Source organism: Typopeltis vanoorti, chromosome 2, assembly GCF_054136105.1.
Source record: "Typopeltis vanoorti isolate ZY-2024b chromosome 2, IOZ_Tvanoo_1.0, whole genome shotgun sequence".
Taxonomy (NCBI): Eukaryota; Metazoa; Arthropoda; class Arachnida; order Uropygi; family Thelyphonidae; genus Typopeltis; species Typopeltis vanoorti.
Genome location: NC_143550.1, coordinates 16,822,967 through 16,842,195, shown reverse-complemented (window position 1 = coordinate 16,842,195; position 19,229 = coordinate 16,822,967). Strand labels below are relative to the sequence as shown.

General features: G+C 35.6%; 1 protein-coding gene across 2 annotated transcripts in view; it reads left to right on the top strand.

Annotated features, from left to right (window-relative positions):
* The window catches only part of LOC150108851 (helicase ARIP4), a 619,923-nt gene extending 601,664 nt beyond the window's left edge, over window positions 1–18,259 (top strand). For both annotated transcript variants that reach the window (XM_090403746.1, XM_090403737.1), the window contains one exon: window positions 17,181–18,259. In XM_090403746.1, the coding sequence (XP_090259872.1) occupies window positions 17,181–17,753 (573 nt within the window). In that variant the 3' untranslated portion in view covers window positions 17,754–18,259. The remainder of the gene's footprint in view (window positions 1–17,180) is intronic.
* The last annotated feature ends 970 nt before the right edge of the window (window positions 18,260–19,229 follow it).

Below are 19,229 nucleotides of genomic sequence, written 5' to 3'. Positions count from 1 at the left end.
GGATTAGAAAAATGGTCAAACGAACTCAAACTTAAAATCAACCCAGACAAAACAAAACTAAGTACATTTAGTACAGACAGGAAAAATAGACATTCCTACAATCCCAAAGTCATGATCAATAACAAGCTAATTGAAAAAGTCACAAATCCAAAATACCTTGGTATTACGCTTGATCAGGAATTACGTTTTGCACAACACATCTCTAACACTTCCAACAGAGCTCTAAAAAAATTAAATATACTGAAAAGGCTTTGTGGAACAAATTGGGGTGCAAAGCCAAAAATCCTCAAAACTACTTACACTACACTAATAAGGCCAATAATGGAATATGCAGCACCTATCTGGTCACCTTCGGCTTCATCGGTAAAGAAAAACCTAGACAAAATACAAGCAAAAGCATCCAAGATTATCATTGGTGCAGTCTCATCCACTAACAACATCAGAGCCCAACAGGAATGTGGGCTTGACCTGCTGGAGGACAGACGAAAATTTGCCACCATAAAATTCATAAATAATATCAGAAGCTACCAAAGTGATCATGTCTCCCTAAAAACCTATGAACATTGGAACCAAATTTGCAGACTTCACAGATCATCGACTTTACAATATGATGACACTATCAGGAAAGAAATAGGTCTTGATCAGCTAAATGTCCACATAAACAAAGAACCTCTATTTTCCAGTCCTTTACCTTCAAATACCTTCATAAATCTAAACCTTACCAAACTCTGTACAAAAAAAGAACCAAAAGAAATGCTTAAAGAAAAAGGCCTAAATACCATCAACCTTCTTTCATCCTCCAAACAGGTTATTTGTTATACCGATGGATCATCAGACACCAATATGATTAATGGAGGCGCTGGTGTTCTCCTTCTACTCCCGAAAGGTGAAAAACTTTCAATAAAAGTTGGATCTGGGAGAATCGCTTCCAATTTTACCAGCGAACTCTACGCAATAATTAAAGCACTAGAAGCCTACTTAAATCTATCATCATCTCAACAATCTGAAGGAATTATAATTTACAGTGACTCAAGATCAGCTATGGAGGCAATCAAAAATGGCAATACCAAGCTCACACAAGACATCCATAAACTCTTAAATCATCTAAAGTGTTTAGGTAAAAGTTGCATTCTACAATGGATTCCTGCTCATGTAGGCATTGATCACAACGAAGCAGCTGATAAATTAGCAAAAGAGGCCAGAGAACTCAACCAAGAAACTCATATGATAACTCTTGCTGATGCCAATGCACTAGCAAAAGCTAAACTAATTCCATTGAAATCAGTGATACAACATCAAATTCCCGAGATCAATGCTGACAGAAGGACCTCCACTACGATAGCAAGACTACGAACAGGACATTATAGAGGAATGAAGATCAATACAGATGATACGAGAACATATAGAAACTGCAACAACTGCCCCAATACGGAACTGACACCCACTCACATCTTTACCTGTCCAGCAATTACAGCAGCCTTGCAAGAAATAGATCCTAATCCTGAACAACAGCTCTATACAAACAAAATCACAGACATAGCCAAAGCAGTACGAGGAGCGCACGGAAACATCTAAGACTCTTCAAAGGACAAGACAACAACAACAACAACAAATACAGTGGGTGCTTCGCAATTTGGCACTAATCTGTAGCCGAACTAATGTCGAATACACAGCGTTAGATCGCAGTGTATTTGTTTCGTAATCTAAAGTGTTAATCAAACAATTCCAATTATTAACTATTCAATCAATATCGAAACATAAGCTGTAACCTTTAACAAGTTGTATATATTTATATAATGTTGTAAGCATTGTTATTATTTATAAACAAAAAAAATTTAAATTTTTCATTTTTTCCTTGCGGGTGCTGCAGTGTTGCAGTGCTTATGTATGGCCATTGCTCCTTTTCCTTGATTGTCATTGCCTGAATATAACATTTTGTATTTATTGCTCAGAAAGATCTCACCAGTTTTTGTCTTTTTTGTTTCAGTTACCCCTATTATGTCGATCTGGTACTTATCTAATTCCTCAACTAGCTCCATTTCTTTGCCATTCAGGCTTCTTATGTTGATAGTACCGATCTTTAACTCTGGTGATGTTGAGTTGGTGGTGTGTTTTATGATTTGTTCCAGTAGCTGACATTTTGCTATTCACCCTGGTTCCCTGGCGAGAACAACGGGGACCTTGTTTAACCAGGCTACGCCCCAGCCGGCATGAAATTTTGTCATGTTGTACCATCATTTTGTATTTTGGTTTAACCAATAAGAATGCAATTTGGGCGGCTAAATCCCAAATTGCTAGCCCATCCTCGTTCGTTCAGTATCCAGGTAGATACCCAACAGGGTACACCACGAGAAGGTGAGGATTGGACATTAGGTCAGAAGCCCTGGTCGGTTCTCTGCATTCCTTTAAAGGCTATGTGGAGGTCTCCTCTCAAAGTAAATAATATGCTGTATTTCCCCCCCCCCCCCCCAATGGAGGTCTGGCAACGAATTAATCTGTTTTCCATAGACTTATATGGGAAATATTGTCCCACAATTCGACATTAGTTCGGCTACAGATTAGTGCCAAATTGCGAAGCACCCACTGTATTTGTGATATGGGTTATAAATCTTAGTTCAGTATCTAGAGTTAGGCCTCAGTATTTGGAAGACTCTGTTTTTTCTATTTTGGTATTATATATTTTGATTTGGGGGTTGTTGTAATTGTGTCTATTTTTTTCTATCAGTGGAGAAGATACTAATATTCTGATCTAGTAATTTGAGTTCCTTTGCCCATCTTTCTAAGCCTCTTATTGATTTATTTAGGACTTTTTCAGATTATTGCGGATTACTCTTGTGCGCCAGATTGCTATATCATCCTCATAGCATGCTACTTTTGTGTCATTACGTGAGAATGAATATTGTTCATATAGATGAGATATAGGAGTGGGCTTAGAACAAAACCTTCTGGAACTCCAGCCCAAGTTTAATGTATATTGGAAGAAGTTCCATTAACTTTTACTTTAAATTTTCTACCTTTCATGATATCTGAAATCCAAATTAATGTGTTCCCCCTTATTCCAGTATCGTATGCAATTTTTATTAACTTTTGTCTCCACACATGATCGAAGGCAGCTATAAGATCTAAGAAAATTGCTGTTGTCTTCTTTGATAGTTTTTCTTGAAAGCCATCCATGATTGATTGGCAAAGATAAAATAATTGATCTTTTGTACTGTGTTTCGACCTGTATGCTGTTTGGTAGAAGTTTATCTTGTTATTTTCTAAGAGCCAATCCATAAGTCTAGTATGTAGTATTCTTTTGTTTAGTTTGCAGAAAGTACTAGTTAAAGCTATTGGTCTGCAGCTTTACAGTCACTAGGGTTTTTGTTAGGTTTTAGTAAGGGTATAATGACTGATTTTTCCAGATTTTTGGCAGGTTACCTGTATTCCAGGAAGTGTTAAATATCTTCAGAAGTCAGGTTTTGGCTTTTACTCCCTTATTTCCTGAGGAGATTGTGTTTGAAGAGTGATCAGTATCTGGAAGTATTGCATTGTTTAATAATCTGATGATATTTCAGTGTTGTGAGTCTTTTCTTGGATCTAGTTTGTTGCAGAATTCTTCCCACTTTTCTTGTTTACAGTTTGAAATTTCATCTTCAATTTTTCGAGTTAATTCTATTAACTTCTTTCTGATTTCTTCTGTATTATTTTGTTTTAACTGTTCGTTGATAATATCTCTTTCGGTGATCATAGTGTTGATGTTATGATCTTTCCAAAATGGAACCCATTTGTTTTTCCTGAGTCCTCTGGGAATTGAATTTTTTGCAGCCAATTTCTTTACTAGGGTGTGTCTGTGCAATATGTTTCTAATAGTTGTGTGTATTTGGGCCAGCTTGCTTTTCTGAAGTTCCAAGATCTCTTTTTCTGTGGTTTTTGGTCTAACAATTTAATGGTTGGGATGATAGGCCTATGATCACTAATGGCATTGTATAGTATTTTCCACTGGATAAGATTTGCAGTTTCATAATCTACTCCTGTGATGTCTAATGCTGATTCTGTACCCATTGTTTTTGACAGATATGTATTTTGCTTGTTGTTTATGATTTCAAGGTTTAGATCATCAATTATATCCTCTATTTGTGTTCCTTTCTGATCTAGTAGTGGGGAGCCCCCAAGTTGAGCTTTTGGCATTTATCAGAGAGATAAAGAGAATTACTTAGTATTCAGAAGTTGTATCTATGGTATATATTTATGTTCACAGTAGATATTTTAATTGTTTATATACTTATAGAGCTTCATTCTTTGGATACACACAGCATGTTGATCTTTGAAGTCAGTGCACCATCACAGATACGAATCTGAACATTCTAACGAACTAAAATAAAATTATAATATTGTTATATTATACTTCATGACTGACTTTAATAGATAGGTTGGACATGGGTGGGGAATAACAGATGGAACAATCAAGCTCTCTTTCAAAATATAACAAAGTTTGAGCAAACAAGCTATTTCAAATATAACAAATTGATGCATTCAACAAGATTTAAATTTTTATATGCATTATATTTTGAAGCTTGTCTTGCTCAAACTATATTATTTCCCATTTATAATATCCAACCTATATATATATATATATATATATATATATATATATCAAGGTCAGTTATGTGTTATAGATAACAATATCATTATATATATATTTTTTAAATTTTAGTTGTTATAATGTTGGGTAAAATTCATATCCATAATAGTGCATTGACTTTAATGATCAACATGTGCATTTTCAAAGAATGAAATTCAATTATAAAAATAATAAAATATTTACTGTGAACATATAAATATATACAAATGGTTCTCTATACTAAATAATTCTCTCTATAACTTTTCTCTATAGAATTACAATTAATAAATTAATTTCTACTGTTTTATATATCCAACTAAGTCATTCTATTGTATGAGCTCAAATAAAATTCTTTCACATTCTAACTTTCACAGTTAAATACAATTCTAAAAAAATAACATCAAACTCTACAAAACAAACTGAAATTAGCATTCAGCTAAAAGTTCTGTAGTTTCATTTGTCCATATGAGAACTTCCTTTGCAGCACTTAATTTGTTTTTTTTTACTCATTCATTCTGTCTTATCTCAGATTCGTTATAATACTACAAAAGATTAAAAAGCCTCACTTAACTAATATATTTGCATGTATCTTCTTTCAGTAAGCAAGTTTCCTTAAACACATCTTTCTTTCAATTTTCTGAAGTAGGCATGAAGAATAATCACTCTGACAATAGGAATACCTTTAATTTCAGTTCTAACTGCACCTTTAATAAAAAGAACTTTACCACAGATTCCATATTGCTCCTTGGAACATACATATATCACTTGCTTCTCGTATATGAAGACTTGAATGTCCTTCAGTTATTAATTTCACAGTTCCATATCTTTGAAGTTTAGTTAAAGATGCATATAAAATTTTCAGAGATTAGAGAATTTAACTCAGTTTTTTGGCTTGCTCTTTGTTGGCTAGTGCTCTAGTTATCCCAGAAATAGTTGTTCTTAAAACAATAACTAATGCACATGCCCATTACCGAAATTCAAAGCAAACTGAAGTGACAAAACGGCTGCCATTACTACAGTGCTTGCACGTTGTACAATAATAGTGACATATGAATACTACCGCAAACAAATATACAATAATATACATACAACATTATTTCTCTGTGAATTTCTAAGGATTACAACATAAGGTAATTTTACTACTTATAACTATATTTAAGTCTATTTTAATATTGCCACCACTTACCCACACGGCAGCTCCTTTAATACTAAGCATATAATGCACTACTAAATGCAAACAATGCATTTTTTAAAAAAATGCTTAATAATACCTCTGTAATTAGTAAGTTTTCTTTTATCCCCTTTTTAAAATATAGTATTATCATACTTGTATTCCATTCTGTTGGTGTCTGTGATTCTTCCTGATTTACACTTATGCACAGACCCCACTTCACTGTGCAGGTATTATTATTATTACCCTAAGACTCCATGGAGTCAGAGACTCATCTAGGAGGTCCTTTTGTCATACATACATCTCATCATACCATGCCTTAAACACACTCAAATTCTCTGCAGACACCACACTCTCAGGCAAGGCAGGCATTCCGATCATTCACAACTCTGCATGCTAAAAACCTGCTCACACCCTCCTTATACAGCTTACAGGCATGGCCTCTTGTTCTCCCCTGATCTCCCACCATTTTCTGTAAAACTTCTTCAACATTAATCCTATAACAACCCCTTATTGTAGGTCTCTATCATATCACCCCTCTTCCTCCTATCTACTAGACTGTAGATTGCATCTTCTCAACCTTTCCTCATATTCAACATTCCAGAGATCAGAAACTACCTTAGTCAGTTGCCTCTGGACCCTTTCCAACATTTCTTTTTCCTTTTGAAAACCACGTGACCAAATCTGTGCATGTTAGTCCATGTGCAGCATAATCAGAGCCTTATACAATGGAACAAGAATTCCTTACTTCTACAAGTCAGTGTCCTCTGCATCATTCCCAGAATTTGTTGTGTTGTCTTCACAATTTTGGCAATGTGGCCTCTAAATTTTAGATCCTTATCCACCATCAACCCCAGATCTCTTATTTTCTCCACCTCCGACAGTATATTCCCACCAAGCATAAATTCTGTATCCCATCTTTGTTTCTCAAAATTTAAAACCTTACATTTTGCAACATTGAACTCGCATCCCCACTCCAATGCTCATTTACTCAATCTATTCAAGTCTTCATGTAAGGCCACAACATCTGCTCTATTCTTTATTGTTTGTCCCAACTTTGCATCATCTGCAAACAACTGAATATTCCCATCCAAATCCTTGTCAATATTATTAACATACATGTTAAACAGCAATGTCCCTAAAACAAACTCCTGGGGCACACCACTAGTGACTTTCCTCTTCTGGGATATTGCCCTCCCATACACAACTTGCTGATATCTATCAGATAGCCAATCTCTGATCATGTGGTAATCTATCAAAAGCCTTTGCAAAATATAAGTATACTATTGTGTATCCCTCTCCTCTGTCCAATGAAGCCATCACCTTATTGTAATAAGTAAGTAGCTTACTAAAACACTCCCTTTAGCAAATCCATGCTTTCCATTAAAGATAATACCATTGTTGTCAACTCAATTCTGGTTCCTGGTTCTCACCATCCTCTCCAACACTTTAACCACAACATCTGACACACAGCTAGGCCTATAATTTGATGCTTGAGTTCTATCACCTCTCTTATGAAGCAGCTTAAAAACTCAAGAAACTCATTTTCTTTACAATATTGCCCTCCTTCCACTTCTTTGGAACTCGACTCACTGCAAGACTCATATTAAGCAGATATGTCAAGGCAATTGCCAACTCCTTGGCACATTCCTTCAAAATATGTAGCGATATATTATCAAGTCCCACAGCCTTATTAACATCAAGTTTGCTCACTTACAGTCAGTCTATCCTCCTCATCAACAACTGCCCTCAAACTCTCCATGATGTCACATTCACAAGAATGAAAGACCTTGATGAACTGCTCATTCAGTATCTCAACTATGCAGCAGTTGTTCTTATACGATAATCATTCTTTTTTTTTTTTTTCTGGCTACATATCGAAAAAAACTCCCTAAGATTATTTTTGGCTTCATTAGCCAACTGCTGATACTTCACTTTTGCTACCCTTACTAACCAAGTCACCCTCATTGCCTGTTCTTTGTAATCCTCATGAAATTGATTATTACCACTCCTCTTATACTGCCTCCCTTTAGCCTTTTTCCTCTGTATCACATGCTTAATCTCTTCGTTCATCCATTTGACACCCACCTTATTTAGCTTTCTGACCCTTGGAATACATTTAGACATTGCTTCTACTAGACAATTCTTAAATATCCCCTAAGTGGTATTGATCTCCTTTCCAGCTTACTCCTCATTCCATGCTACACCTGCAAGCTGTCTCCTGAGCTTCAGCTCCTCATAAGCCTTGTAGTTCCACATATACCCTTTCCTCACAGGGGTCCTCACATTGCTGACAACCACCTAGGTAATTACTTCATAGTCACTCTCACCAACTGGAGGGTGATTTGACACCTCATTTATAATTACATTCTCTGATGAGATGATCAAATCCAAGACCCTCCATCCTCATATGCCCTTTTTTACATACTGCCTGAGGTAGTTGTCCCTCAAAAACTCAAGAAACTCATTTTCTTTACTTCCAGTCACTATCTCATCATTCCGGTCTATATTGCCATAATTAAAATCACCCATAATGATCATCCTTTTCTTATTTCCATGGTTAATTTGATTATACATTTCATGGTCACTACCATCCACATTACCAGATCTATAACAACATCCGACAAAGTATTTCATTCTATTCACCTCTATCTCACACCATACTGCCTCAAAACCACTGGAATTAATTTCCCTCTTGCAGCTCTACTTTGTATGGACATAACTCTTTCTCTGTCATCAATTGCACTTCCCCTCCCTTTCTACCCTTTCTGTCTTCACGAAACACGTTACCCTTCCATTACTATTCTTGTCAGGATGCCATCCTCATCCAACCATGTCTCACTTATTCCAACAATTCTTGGGTGAATAAACAGACTCAATTAATGCAACCATTTCATTTGCTTTGTTTCTTACACTTCTAGTATTTGTATACAAACATAGCAGTTCATTCCTGGATCTATAGCAAGTTGCACTAATACTACTTATTAGATGTGACTTCTCCATGCTTAATTCGAGCCATTTCTTTTTCTCTTTATTCATCTTAGAACCTTCTTCGAATCTGTTTTCCCTTGATCCCAGGTCATCCTTTTTTTGTCTACACATGCATTCACATTCTCTTGGAGCATCAACCTTTCTCATGCTGTGTTCCCTTAGCCTCCCCATTTCACTGTTTGTCTTGCACACTTGTTCTCTCATTCTCTGTACTCATGCTACTCATTTCTTCATTCATACTCTCCTGCTCTTTTGCATCGCTTCTTACTTGATCAAATTCATTCTCTGCACTCATTTCTCTACCCTCGAGCAGCAGTTTCTCCAAGTGACTCATAGGAGACATAGAACCCTTCTTTCTGAAGTGTTCTATGTCTGTATATTGTGTGTATACTTCCAACTGGTTAAAATATCTGATAAAGGTTCCTCACTTCATAGACAAGATTCAAACCTGAGTCATTCCAGCCAAAGGGCTTGTCTAAACCAACTGAGCTATGGAAGTGTGGTATTTGTCCACTTATATATATTTTGTTTAAAAAGTTTAATATCTCTGATGAAATTTGTTTCTAGTAAATTATATAGTTCAGAGTATGATTTAGTATTTTATAGGCATTGGTATTATTTTGTGTATATACATATATATATATATATATATATATATATATATGTCCGCGCGGTTAGCCTAGTGGCTATGCGCTTCGCAACCATATGCCTGGGAAAGGAGTGTCCTAGGTTCGATTCCCGTTGGTGACGTGAAGAGCTGAAGGATCTTCCTCAGCCATAGCCAAGTTAGCCAGTCTTGGGCGTGGGCAGCAGGGTTTTTTCCCCAGTTTATTCTGGGGTTTTTCATCCCACAAAGCAGGCAAACTGGCCTTGAGAACTCAACACTACAGGCCATAGGATACACCGGGGCATAAGGCTGACCACCTTATCCTGTAAACGGAGTGAGGTCCGATGATCAATGGACCCTCGACACCGCACGGTAAAAGAGGGTATAAGGATGATGAGATGAGATGAGATGAGATATACAGGGTGTTCGGGATAAATTTGACAGTTTCGTAAGGAAAAAGAAAATCTTCTTTGTATCTATTAAATTTAATGAATTGACAAAAAAACATTACAGGCAGAGTTAATTACAATACTATCAACAAGATTTACTCAAAATAACCACCATTAGCATCGATCACAGCTTCAATTCTGCTTCGGAACCTCGAACAAGCTGATGCTACAGTCTCCCTGGGAAGGGCCGCAAAAACTGTTTTAATTTTATCCATTAACTGGGCTTTTGTATTACTGGAAGTGCGATTGGTGTCTTTTTCAACTGCGCCCCATACAAAATAATCTATGGGGTTAAGGTCTGGGGAGTTTGGAGGCCAAACATTTGGACTGGTGAAGTCGTAGAAATTTTCAGACAACCATTTTTGACTTTTCCCAGAGGTGTGGCAAGGGGCCGAATCCTGCTGCCATACATACGGCCTACCATTGGCTACCCTTGTTATCCAGGGCTTGACTACAGTTAGCAACTCCACGAACAAAGCCCGAATTCCAATGCCAGGGTTCTTCAACACCTGTTCCTGCAGATTTGCGAGGAATTCTGCTGTACGAACGCAATCAGATCGTCTGCTAGGGATCTTTCTTCTTGCTACATCCTCGTAGTCACCATTGCAAGTCTCTAGTTCATGCCTGATTGTTTTTACTGTATTCAGGGAGCATTGGGCAGCAGTCGTAATATCCTTATTTTGATGGCGGGCACGAATCATTATGATACAAGTTATTCTCTTCCATGATTCAGGTGGGTTCCAGCTATCCATCCTTTCTGACATCTTGTATATGAATGAAGAAGGGTCCAAACTTTTAAATGAAGAGAAGTGTGTGTTAATACATGTAACTTACGGAAAAATATAATTAATTATAAATATGTCAAATTTATCCCGAACACCCTGTATATATATACACACACACACCGTATATGTCAGCATATAAGACGACTCTCAAATACTACAGAAAACCCTTCAGAATCATGTATCGTTTTATACGGCAAGTATAAAAAGGGATATTAATTTCTTGAATGAACATTTAGGTAGTTACAATACATCATTATATAAGAAAATAGGCAGTGTTTATAAACAAATCAGATTAATTTTTTGTTACATAAATTTATTTAAAATATTACAATAGATTTAAGTCTTAAAAAACAGATAATAATTATTAACCTCAAATTTTCATGTTAATTTTCTTCATCATCATCTGTTGAAAATAGTTCTTCAGATTCATTGTTTAAATGATAGTCATATGGATCCCAGTTCGAATCTGGTTAATTGATTTTGTTTTCATCGTCATCAGTGTCCCAAAACAGATCATCTTCTGTACCATCCATGAGATTAGAGATACCACATTTTTTAATGATTTTATTACAGTCTTTACTTTTACTTTATTCCATGCTTTGATCACAAAATTGTACAACATATCAAGTGATGCAGTGTGCATAGATCCACTGTTTGTAAATGATTTTTCACCAGTCAACATCCAATTATTCCACTCTTCTCGCATGTGATCTTTAAATGGTTTGTTCAAGCAGACGTGTAGTGGTTGCAATATAGAAGTTAAACCACCTGCTATAACAGCAATTTTTGTGTTTTTTTTTCTAGAAGACTTGTAGTATTCTCATTTAAATGACTATGAAACATATCCCATTCTTTGCTAAATCTATGCTATTGTAAAAATATCTCCACTTTATTATTATTCATTATGTTCTGATATTATTATTTAATTAATCGTTTACTATTAAAACCTTTGAACTGTGCCTTTATGTTCTTTTCCTTAACAGTCGTAACACCGAGTTTGTAGTTGTTGCTTGAGATAGTTCACTCACTTTTAATCCTTTTAGTCTACGATTTAATTCCCCCCCCCCTCTCAAGGTCATAAACTACACATATCGAAATATCTGGCTCTAATTCACTCAACTAAATAACATGGAAACAATATAAATCACATGTTTGGTTCTCCACTCGATAAAATAAGCATTTCTTGCTCAAGTTTAATGACAAAGAAAATAAATACACTCACATAGAAATCAGACACATGGATAGACTTATTCACACTTTAAATTAATTTAACTCAGGCTATAAACAATATTAGGCATGACAAAACATATCTCCTTGCGGATATGTATAATGTTATGCATTAGGGGAAGGGCCACTACCCAGACTAGTTTCGACCTTTATTGAGGTCTCTTCAGTGGGAGCCAGGCCCAAGTTTATGTACTGTTTTTGATAAACGAATTTAATACAGCATCTCAAAACATTGGTTAAGTATCCTCATTATAAGAATCCAAGTCGGGAACAAAAAAGGAAATCCTTACATATTGAGAAGAAGCTTGAAATAATAAAACATTTTAAACGGAATGAGAGAACGTGATATTGCTAGAGCATCAAGCTTAATCGAATCCACATTGTGCATCGTCAGAGTCAATGCTGCAAATATAAAAGCAACTAAAAGAGCTGTGGTACTGTATTTCTTTATTTATTAAGAATTTGAGATGTTTAAAACTGCAGTAACATTTTTTTTTATTATTTATTTTTTAGTGTATTGCGAGACTGTACATGTTTTGAGTGTTCTGCTCAAACTCTATTTTTCCTATAAGCTCTGTTATTTTTATTGCATGAAATCCCATAATGCAATGATTTTTCAAAACCCATGTTATAGTAGACACGACCAAAGCTATTGAAGTTTATTTTTCACTTGGTTAGAGTATAATAAAATTAGTTTAATCCTTTATCCAAGTGTGAGCAAACAAAGTTTGCGCCTGAAAGTATCTTCAGGACTGGGGTAAGGTGGTACAACACCAGGGCAACTCGTTGCAAAAGTGGAGCAAGCTACCAACACTCCTATCTCAGTATCTCCTATAATGCAAAACACATCTCCTAGCGGATATGTCTAATGTTATGCATTAAGGGAAGGGCCACTACCCAGACTAGTTTCGACCTTTATTGAGGTCTCTTCAGTGGGAGCCAGGCCCAAGTGGAGATAACAGGCAGAAGCATTGGCAGGTCATCTCTGCCTATTGGAGTTGCCAAATGGTGTGCCACCCTTTTTTAATAAATTACTCTAGATTTAGAGAAATCTCTAAAGGATTAAACTAATTTTATTATACGACCAAAGCTAGTTTACTCTGGTCTTTCACTATGCCATACTGAATAGCTTCCTGTCTTTAGTTTTCCTATCAATGCCAAAGTAACACATAGCCTCATTCTTCTGTCCATGCCTTCAGTCCTATACCTAGATGATTGCCCACAACTGACCTCCTATTTATATCTTTGCTGATTATAGCAAAATAGATTCTTCCTCCATTTGACATGTATTCAAGGATATTAGCTATCCTTGAATAGAATGATGACAACCTTATTTACTTCATTGCTACAACATCGCATTCCTGTTTACTCTCTAACAAGAAAGATTCAATTCACCTCTTGTTTCTGATAATATCCAGTTCTTAGGCGAGATTATATTTCTCTTCATGAAATGAGACCTTTATCCTTTCTGGACACAAATGCATTATATTTTAAGTTTTAAAAGACTTGAGTGTCTAAACTCAAGATGTTACTTTTACTTGCACTGACTCCAAATTCACAGAACTTTGGAATGCTGTTTTCCATTTGGGATGGTGCATCAGAAACTGGTCAGAAATTTCTTGATATTATCTATCAAACCATCTTCTCTTCCTGTTTCATTTCTGCTACCTCTGAAACAGTCTTCCTTATTTTGAGTTCTCAAGGACTATTTTCAGCTGTCACTTTTAGTAAAAACAAACCTGTAGGGACCACTGGAATGGTTTGCAATAGTGAATTTCCTTTAACCTCACTACCAGCTAGGACATATATATATATGTCCAGCAAAACATGGATATAATGCATACAATCTGTTGAAAGAGCATGGATAAGAAGTGCAAGTTGACCCTCATCCATTACAAGGTGTAATAATCCTTCACGTTGAGAACACTTAACCAGATTAACGTGCATTGCTACATCTCTATGCCTGTAGCAAGAGATGCAGTTTCTTTCTTTAGGCACTTTCTTGGTTTCCCAGGATTACTCACTTCAAATTGAAATAAACGATTATGGAGTAAATTGTCATGTATATATTTTCTGCTAGTTTGGATATTATGGAACAGTTTTGAAGTACTCATACTTTTGCTATAGTTTATCATTCGAAGTATACCTGCATATGTTAAAAGTGAATTCAAAATTTCTGCACAATAAAATTATAATAATTATTATTAGTACTAGTAGTATTTTACTAAAAGTGAGATAAAGGGACTCTTTTTATGGGTGTATCAGTTTATATCAGAAAACATTGCGGTATCATAATGTAAAATGTATTCTATAATAACAGTATAGTGATAATAACAATATAATATCACTATACTGTTATTATTCTATAATAACAGTAAAGTGATAATAACAATAGTTACATAATATTCTGTTATTCTAATTTTCTCAGAAAGTATGAATGAAAGTAAGATTAACTATTACAGTTATAAAATTTTATTTCTAATAGAAAAGAAAGAAAACCATTTACTGTTAGAACATACACTTTTCAGAAAAAACTACAGAACAATCCTTAGCAGTGGATACTCAGGTTATCTCATAATATTCAAATTTAGTTTTGCGTAAAATACCTGTTTTTATCAGGATTTTTGTTTTTATTTTTTGAAACATTCTATATAATGCAATTAAGATCCACCAACTACAGTGAACCCCATCATTTGCATCATACAACGGCAATGTATTTTCACAATACAATCACAGACATCCATGTCCACAATGGGATTTGAGCCTGCAGCCTTTTGGCTGGAGAGTAGATGCACTAACCACTCGGCCAGCCAGGCCAGCAGCCGGCTCTTACAAATAATCTATTTGTAAAAAAATACAGTAATTTTAGCTGATTGCTATTCCCTAAACAACTGAATACTGAGACCCAGAAAGAAAAGAAAGTAGTGGTTGCAATAATCAAATAGCAAAAAAATATGGTATGGCACAAAAAAGAAAAAAAAACAGTCCTGAACTTCGACACCCCTTTCAGTACACACATGCTATGAGATATGCTATTTGACTGCATGCACATTAATAGAAGAGCACGTGTAGAGGCTACACCATTACATTTAGCTGTAGCAATGGTGATAACATTAAAAGAAAAGACATTTATTGTTGAGCATTATTTTCATTCACACGGTAGAGCAAATGGTCCAAACCTACGACATATTTGTGAGCAGTTTGTTCATCATTTCTGTAAGCATGCCCAAAACAATAGTGTCATCATTGCCTTAATTGATAGGTTACAACATAAATTAAAGATACCAAGAAATTATATACTTCGTTTAATCCTTTATCCAAGTGTAAGGAAACAAAGTTTGCACCTGAAGTATCTTCAAGACTGGGGCAACTCGTGGTAAAGGTGGTATGACTTCACATCACTTGCCTTAGTATCGCATAATGCAAAGCACATCTCCTTGCAAACATGTATAATGCTATGCATTATGGAAAGGGTCACTACCCAGACCAGTTTCGATCTTTATTGAGGTCTCATTGGTGGGAGCCAGACCCAGAGGTGATACCAAGGTTGAAGTAATGCAGAAGTTTTCATATTAAAGGTTACAACATACTGGAAGTGTTCTGCTGCAATGCAGAGGGCATTCAGGGAAACCACAAACTGTTAACACAAATGGGAATCATGGACATGTGCTGGAGCAAGTCTTTGATTAGTCTCCGAAACACAGTCAATGCTGAACAACGGTAAAATTTGGGATACTGAGGCAGTCACTGCAGTGAATCCTTAAACAGCTGGGTGCCTTTTCATACATCATTCAGGTGGGTCAGCATTTAACAGGAACGGATTATGCGGCATGGTGGGAATGCTGTGCCCGTGTGCTAGCCAATGTCTATGAAGATCCGTCCTTCCTCTATAATGTCTGGTTCTCAGACTAAGCACATTTCCATCTAAGCAGTCATGTAAACAAATGAATCTACAGGTTTCTTGAAACCTGAATTTGTCCAAGAGAAACCTCTTCACAGCAAGGACACTGCATGGTGTGCAGTTTCTGGTCATGGCATAATTGGGACCTAGACCTACTTTGGGGGTAATGGTGAGCCCATTACCCCACAAAACACTTTCTACCTTTTTGTAAGTAGAAAGTATTTTGCCACACAAAATAGCCAGAACGTAGTACATGTCCAGAGAGGGAGAGTGCTGTGATATCGAGTGGGAATTTGTGTCATTGATTGAATATTTGTGAAAGCACAAATTTACAGGACAGTGGCATTTCTGCAGTTGTTGTGAATATTCTTCTTCTTCCTTTCATGTATTAGGTCTACTAGCCTGTTATTACAGAGCTATATTTAGCTCTTCTAAGCCATATCTGTCCCGAGGATAAGGTGGCTAGCTCTATGCCTCCCTGTGTGTCCTATGTCTGTAGATGCGTGTTTTCACTGGGCCAGTTTGCCTGCTTGCAGGAGGAAAAACCCTAGATAAACTGGGGAGAAAAACCCTGCAGTCCACGCCCAAGACCACCTAACTTGGCTATGTCTGAGAAAGATCCTTAAGCTTCTCATGTTGGCGACGGGAATCGAACCCAGGACACTCCTTTCCCAGGCATATGGTTGTGAAGTACATAGCCACTCGGCTAACCGCATGGACAGTTGTGAATATTAATATCTTCAAAGAAGATAATTTCATTATTAGGAAAATTTAGATCGGAGAAAATCAAGATTCAAAAAAAAGAAAATAAAGTTCAAAGAGGGGCGTTCATCAGTTTAACACTCCTCTTTCTTATGTTTCTACCTAGTCAGCCTACTCTTGTATTATGAGGTTAAGCATCCTCTCTTGTATGGGATCACCATTTTAAAAAAAAATTACATTTCATAGGTAAAATTTCTATCACTACACAGTATAGAACTCATGGTCGAAATAATCTGCACTTAGAATTAGAATTTCATGCTCACATATTTCAGTATCATATTCAACAACTTTGCAGATATGAAATAACTATGCCCAAGCACTTAACTCTCACTGCAGCAAACTTACAGAAATTAAAAGAATAGTTTCAATAATTTTTTATATTGAGTTCACTATAATGTAATTTTTGCTGGAGTATGTATGTTCTGTACACTCCCACAAACAAAACGCAAGAGGTGGATATGTAAAACGTATAGCACAAAAAACCAGCCAGTTGTTAGGAGATTGATGCTTTACTACACCTATCATGCCATCCTTACACTTTTACATTGTATACAAACCCAGTATAATGTTATAAAATTGTTACATCAATCTCTGAAAAGCAAATATAACTGTTTGAGTTTTGTTTTTGTTTTTTTGGTAATATTTAATCTTTTAATCTTTTTTTTTTTCTTTTCTTACTCCCAGATTGTCAAGCAGACTCTCCAGTGTGGAGGTACAGTGAGATGTGTTGGGTCAAAAAGTGGCACCCCAAATGCTTCTCAGAAAACTTCAACTTCTGCTCCACCAGAAGTCATCGACCTTAGTGATGATGATGATGATGATGATGGGGATGAAGAACCTGCAGCAAGCAATGGTAGTAGCAGCAACAGCGGAAGCAATTTTACTCCTACTGCCATAACTACATCGACTAGTACCACAGTTTTTAATTCACCAACACAGTCAGCACCAAACTTCCAGCAGCACGATGTATCGCATACACCACTAGGAACAACGTGGCCAGTATTACCCCCTTCGATAACATTACATCCCATTCCTCCACAAACTGTATCATCACCATCGTTATCATCATCATCATCATCATCGTCATCACCGTCGTCGTCATCACTGCCTGTATCATCAACTCAGTCATCTACAGGACTTACTGAAAAACATAGTATCACATTAACCTGTTTATCCGAGGGAAATGAAAACTCAGAAGTTTCTCTAACAGATTTGACTGCCCTAAGAAAAGCAGCCTCATGTACTGCAAGTGAATAGAAAGTTTAGTGGATATATTTTTAGTTTAATCACAAGAGGAGCTTCATTACAAACCAAAGGCATCAGTACAAAGTATCGTCATTTGTAACATTAGTGGTGACATAACGTGTGGCTACATTGCTAGTTTATAATATGTGTGTCGTGTACACATACACTCACAGACTTCGCATGGTTGTCTTTATGTTTTTGACAGCCTATTTTCTATTAAAAGAACAAAAAAAAAAAAAATAATAATAACTTGAAGCTGAACAATAGCTATTTGAGACTTGCAGTAGTTTTCTTGGAAGTGTCTTTGTATTAACTGTATAAAGCTGTGCTTCATACACTTAGGTGGCTTCTGGGTAATTTATCATCAAGTTTCTGTAATTGTCTTCATTATTAAAATGTGTGCATTTATCATCTAGTATAGTGTAATTAGTTAAATGTCAAATTTTGTAGTGTCCTTGGAATATGGTTGTAAAACAGATGTAGAGAATGAATACTTGTATAAATGTTTCAGATTTTGATTGTTATTTGTAATTTGAATTTAGGTGACCTCTGTGTCAGCATTTGTTACGAAACGCAATTACCTAGTTTGTCCTTGCACTTTCCTGCATTTTTTCTTTTCCTATCTTGTTAATCTTGTAGATGTGTACATTTTAGAACAATGTTTACCATAGTTTGACATAAGTTGTGTTTGCATGTGTATGTGTGGGCATGTGTGTGAGAGAGAGAGAGAGACTGATGAGTAGAATATGGATGAAGGGAAGAAGAAACATGCCACATTAAATTTCATATATATCTCCACATTAAATTTCATATATGTCTCATTTAAATGTACATCACACAACCAAAATTAAATTTACATAGCACATGTACTTTCCTGGCTGCCACAAAGAGTACTTTTTTTTTTTTTTGGTCTCGTAAAAGGTAAAGATAGTCAATTATGTTCTATACAGAACATATGAAATCTGTAATGAATAACTGCAGTGCAGCGCAATTTAATCTTGCAAATTTTTCAGGACTTTTTTTTTTTTACTTTGAATGGAAAAAATTAATTTTTAGACTTCGATAAAATTTAACTTTCATGTCTTCATTTCTAAACTTAAGTAGAATGTGTTAATTTATGCAGTTATTTTTATTAATCCAAATTTGTTTTTAAATATATATAAGTTATATATAATATTAGTTATTGTAGATAATATTATTCAAAGAAATTGTCTTCCTCTCAAAACATGTTCAGCAGTGTGCAAATTTTATTGTACAATATTTTCATATATTCCAAGTGCCATTTACTTAAAAAGTAAGGTTTATGGTCTTCTAGGTAACTTTTAGTAATTATCTGTTTTACAAGCAGAGTATATAATATTTCTACTTATCCACCAAGCAGGAAATTTCTTGTGTGAGTGAATTTTTTCAGTATGTACATATTAATGTTAATATCTGCTTGCTTAAGAAGACATTATAATTTAGTATGTTTGATTAAATGGAAATGAT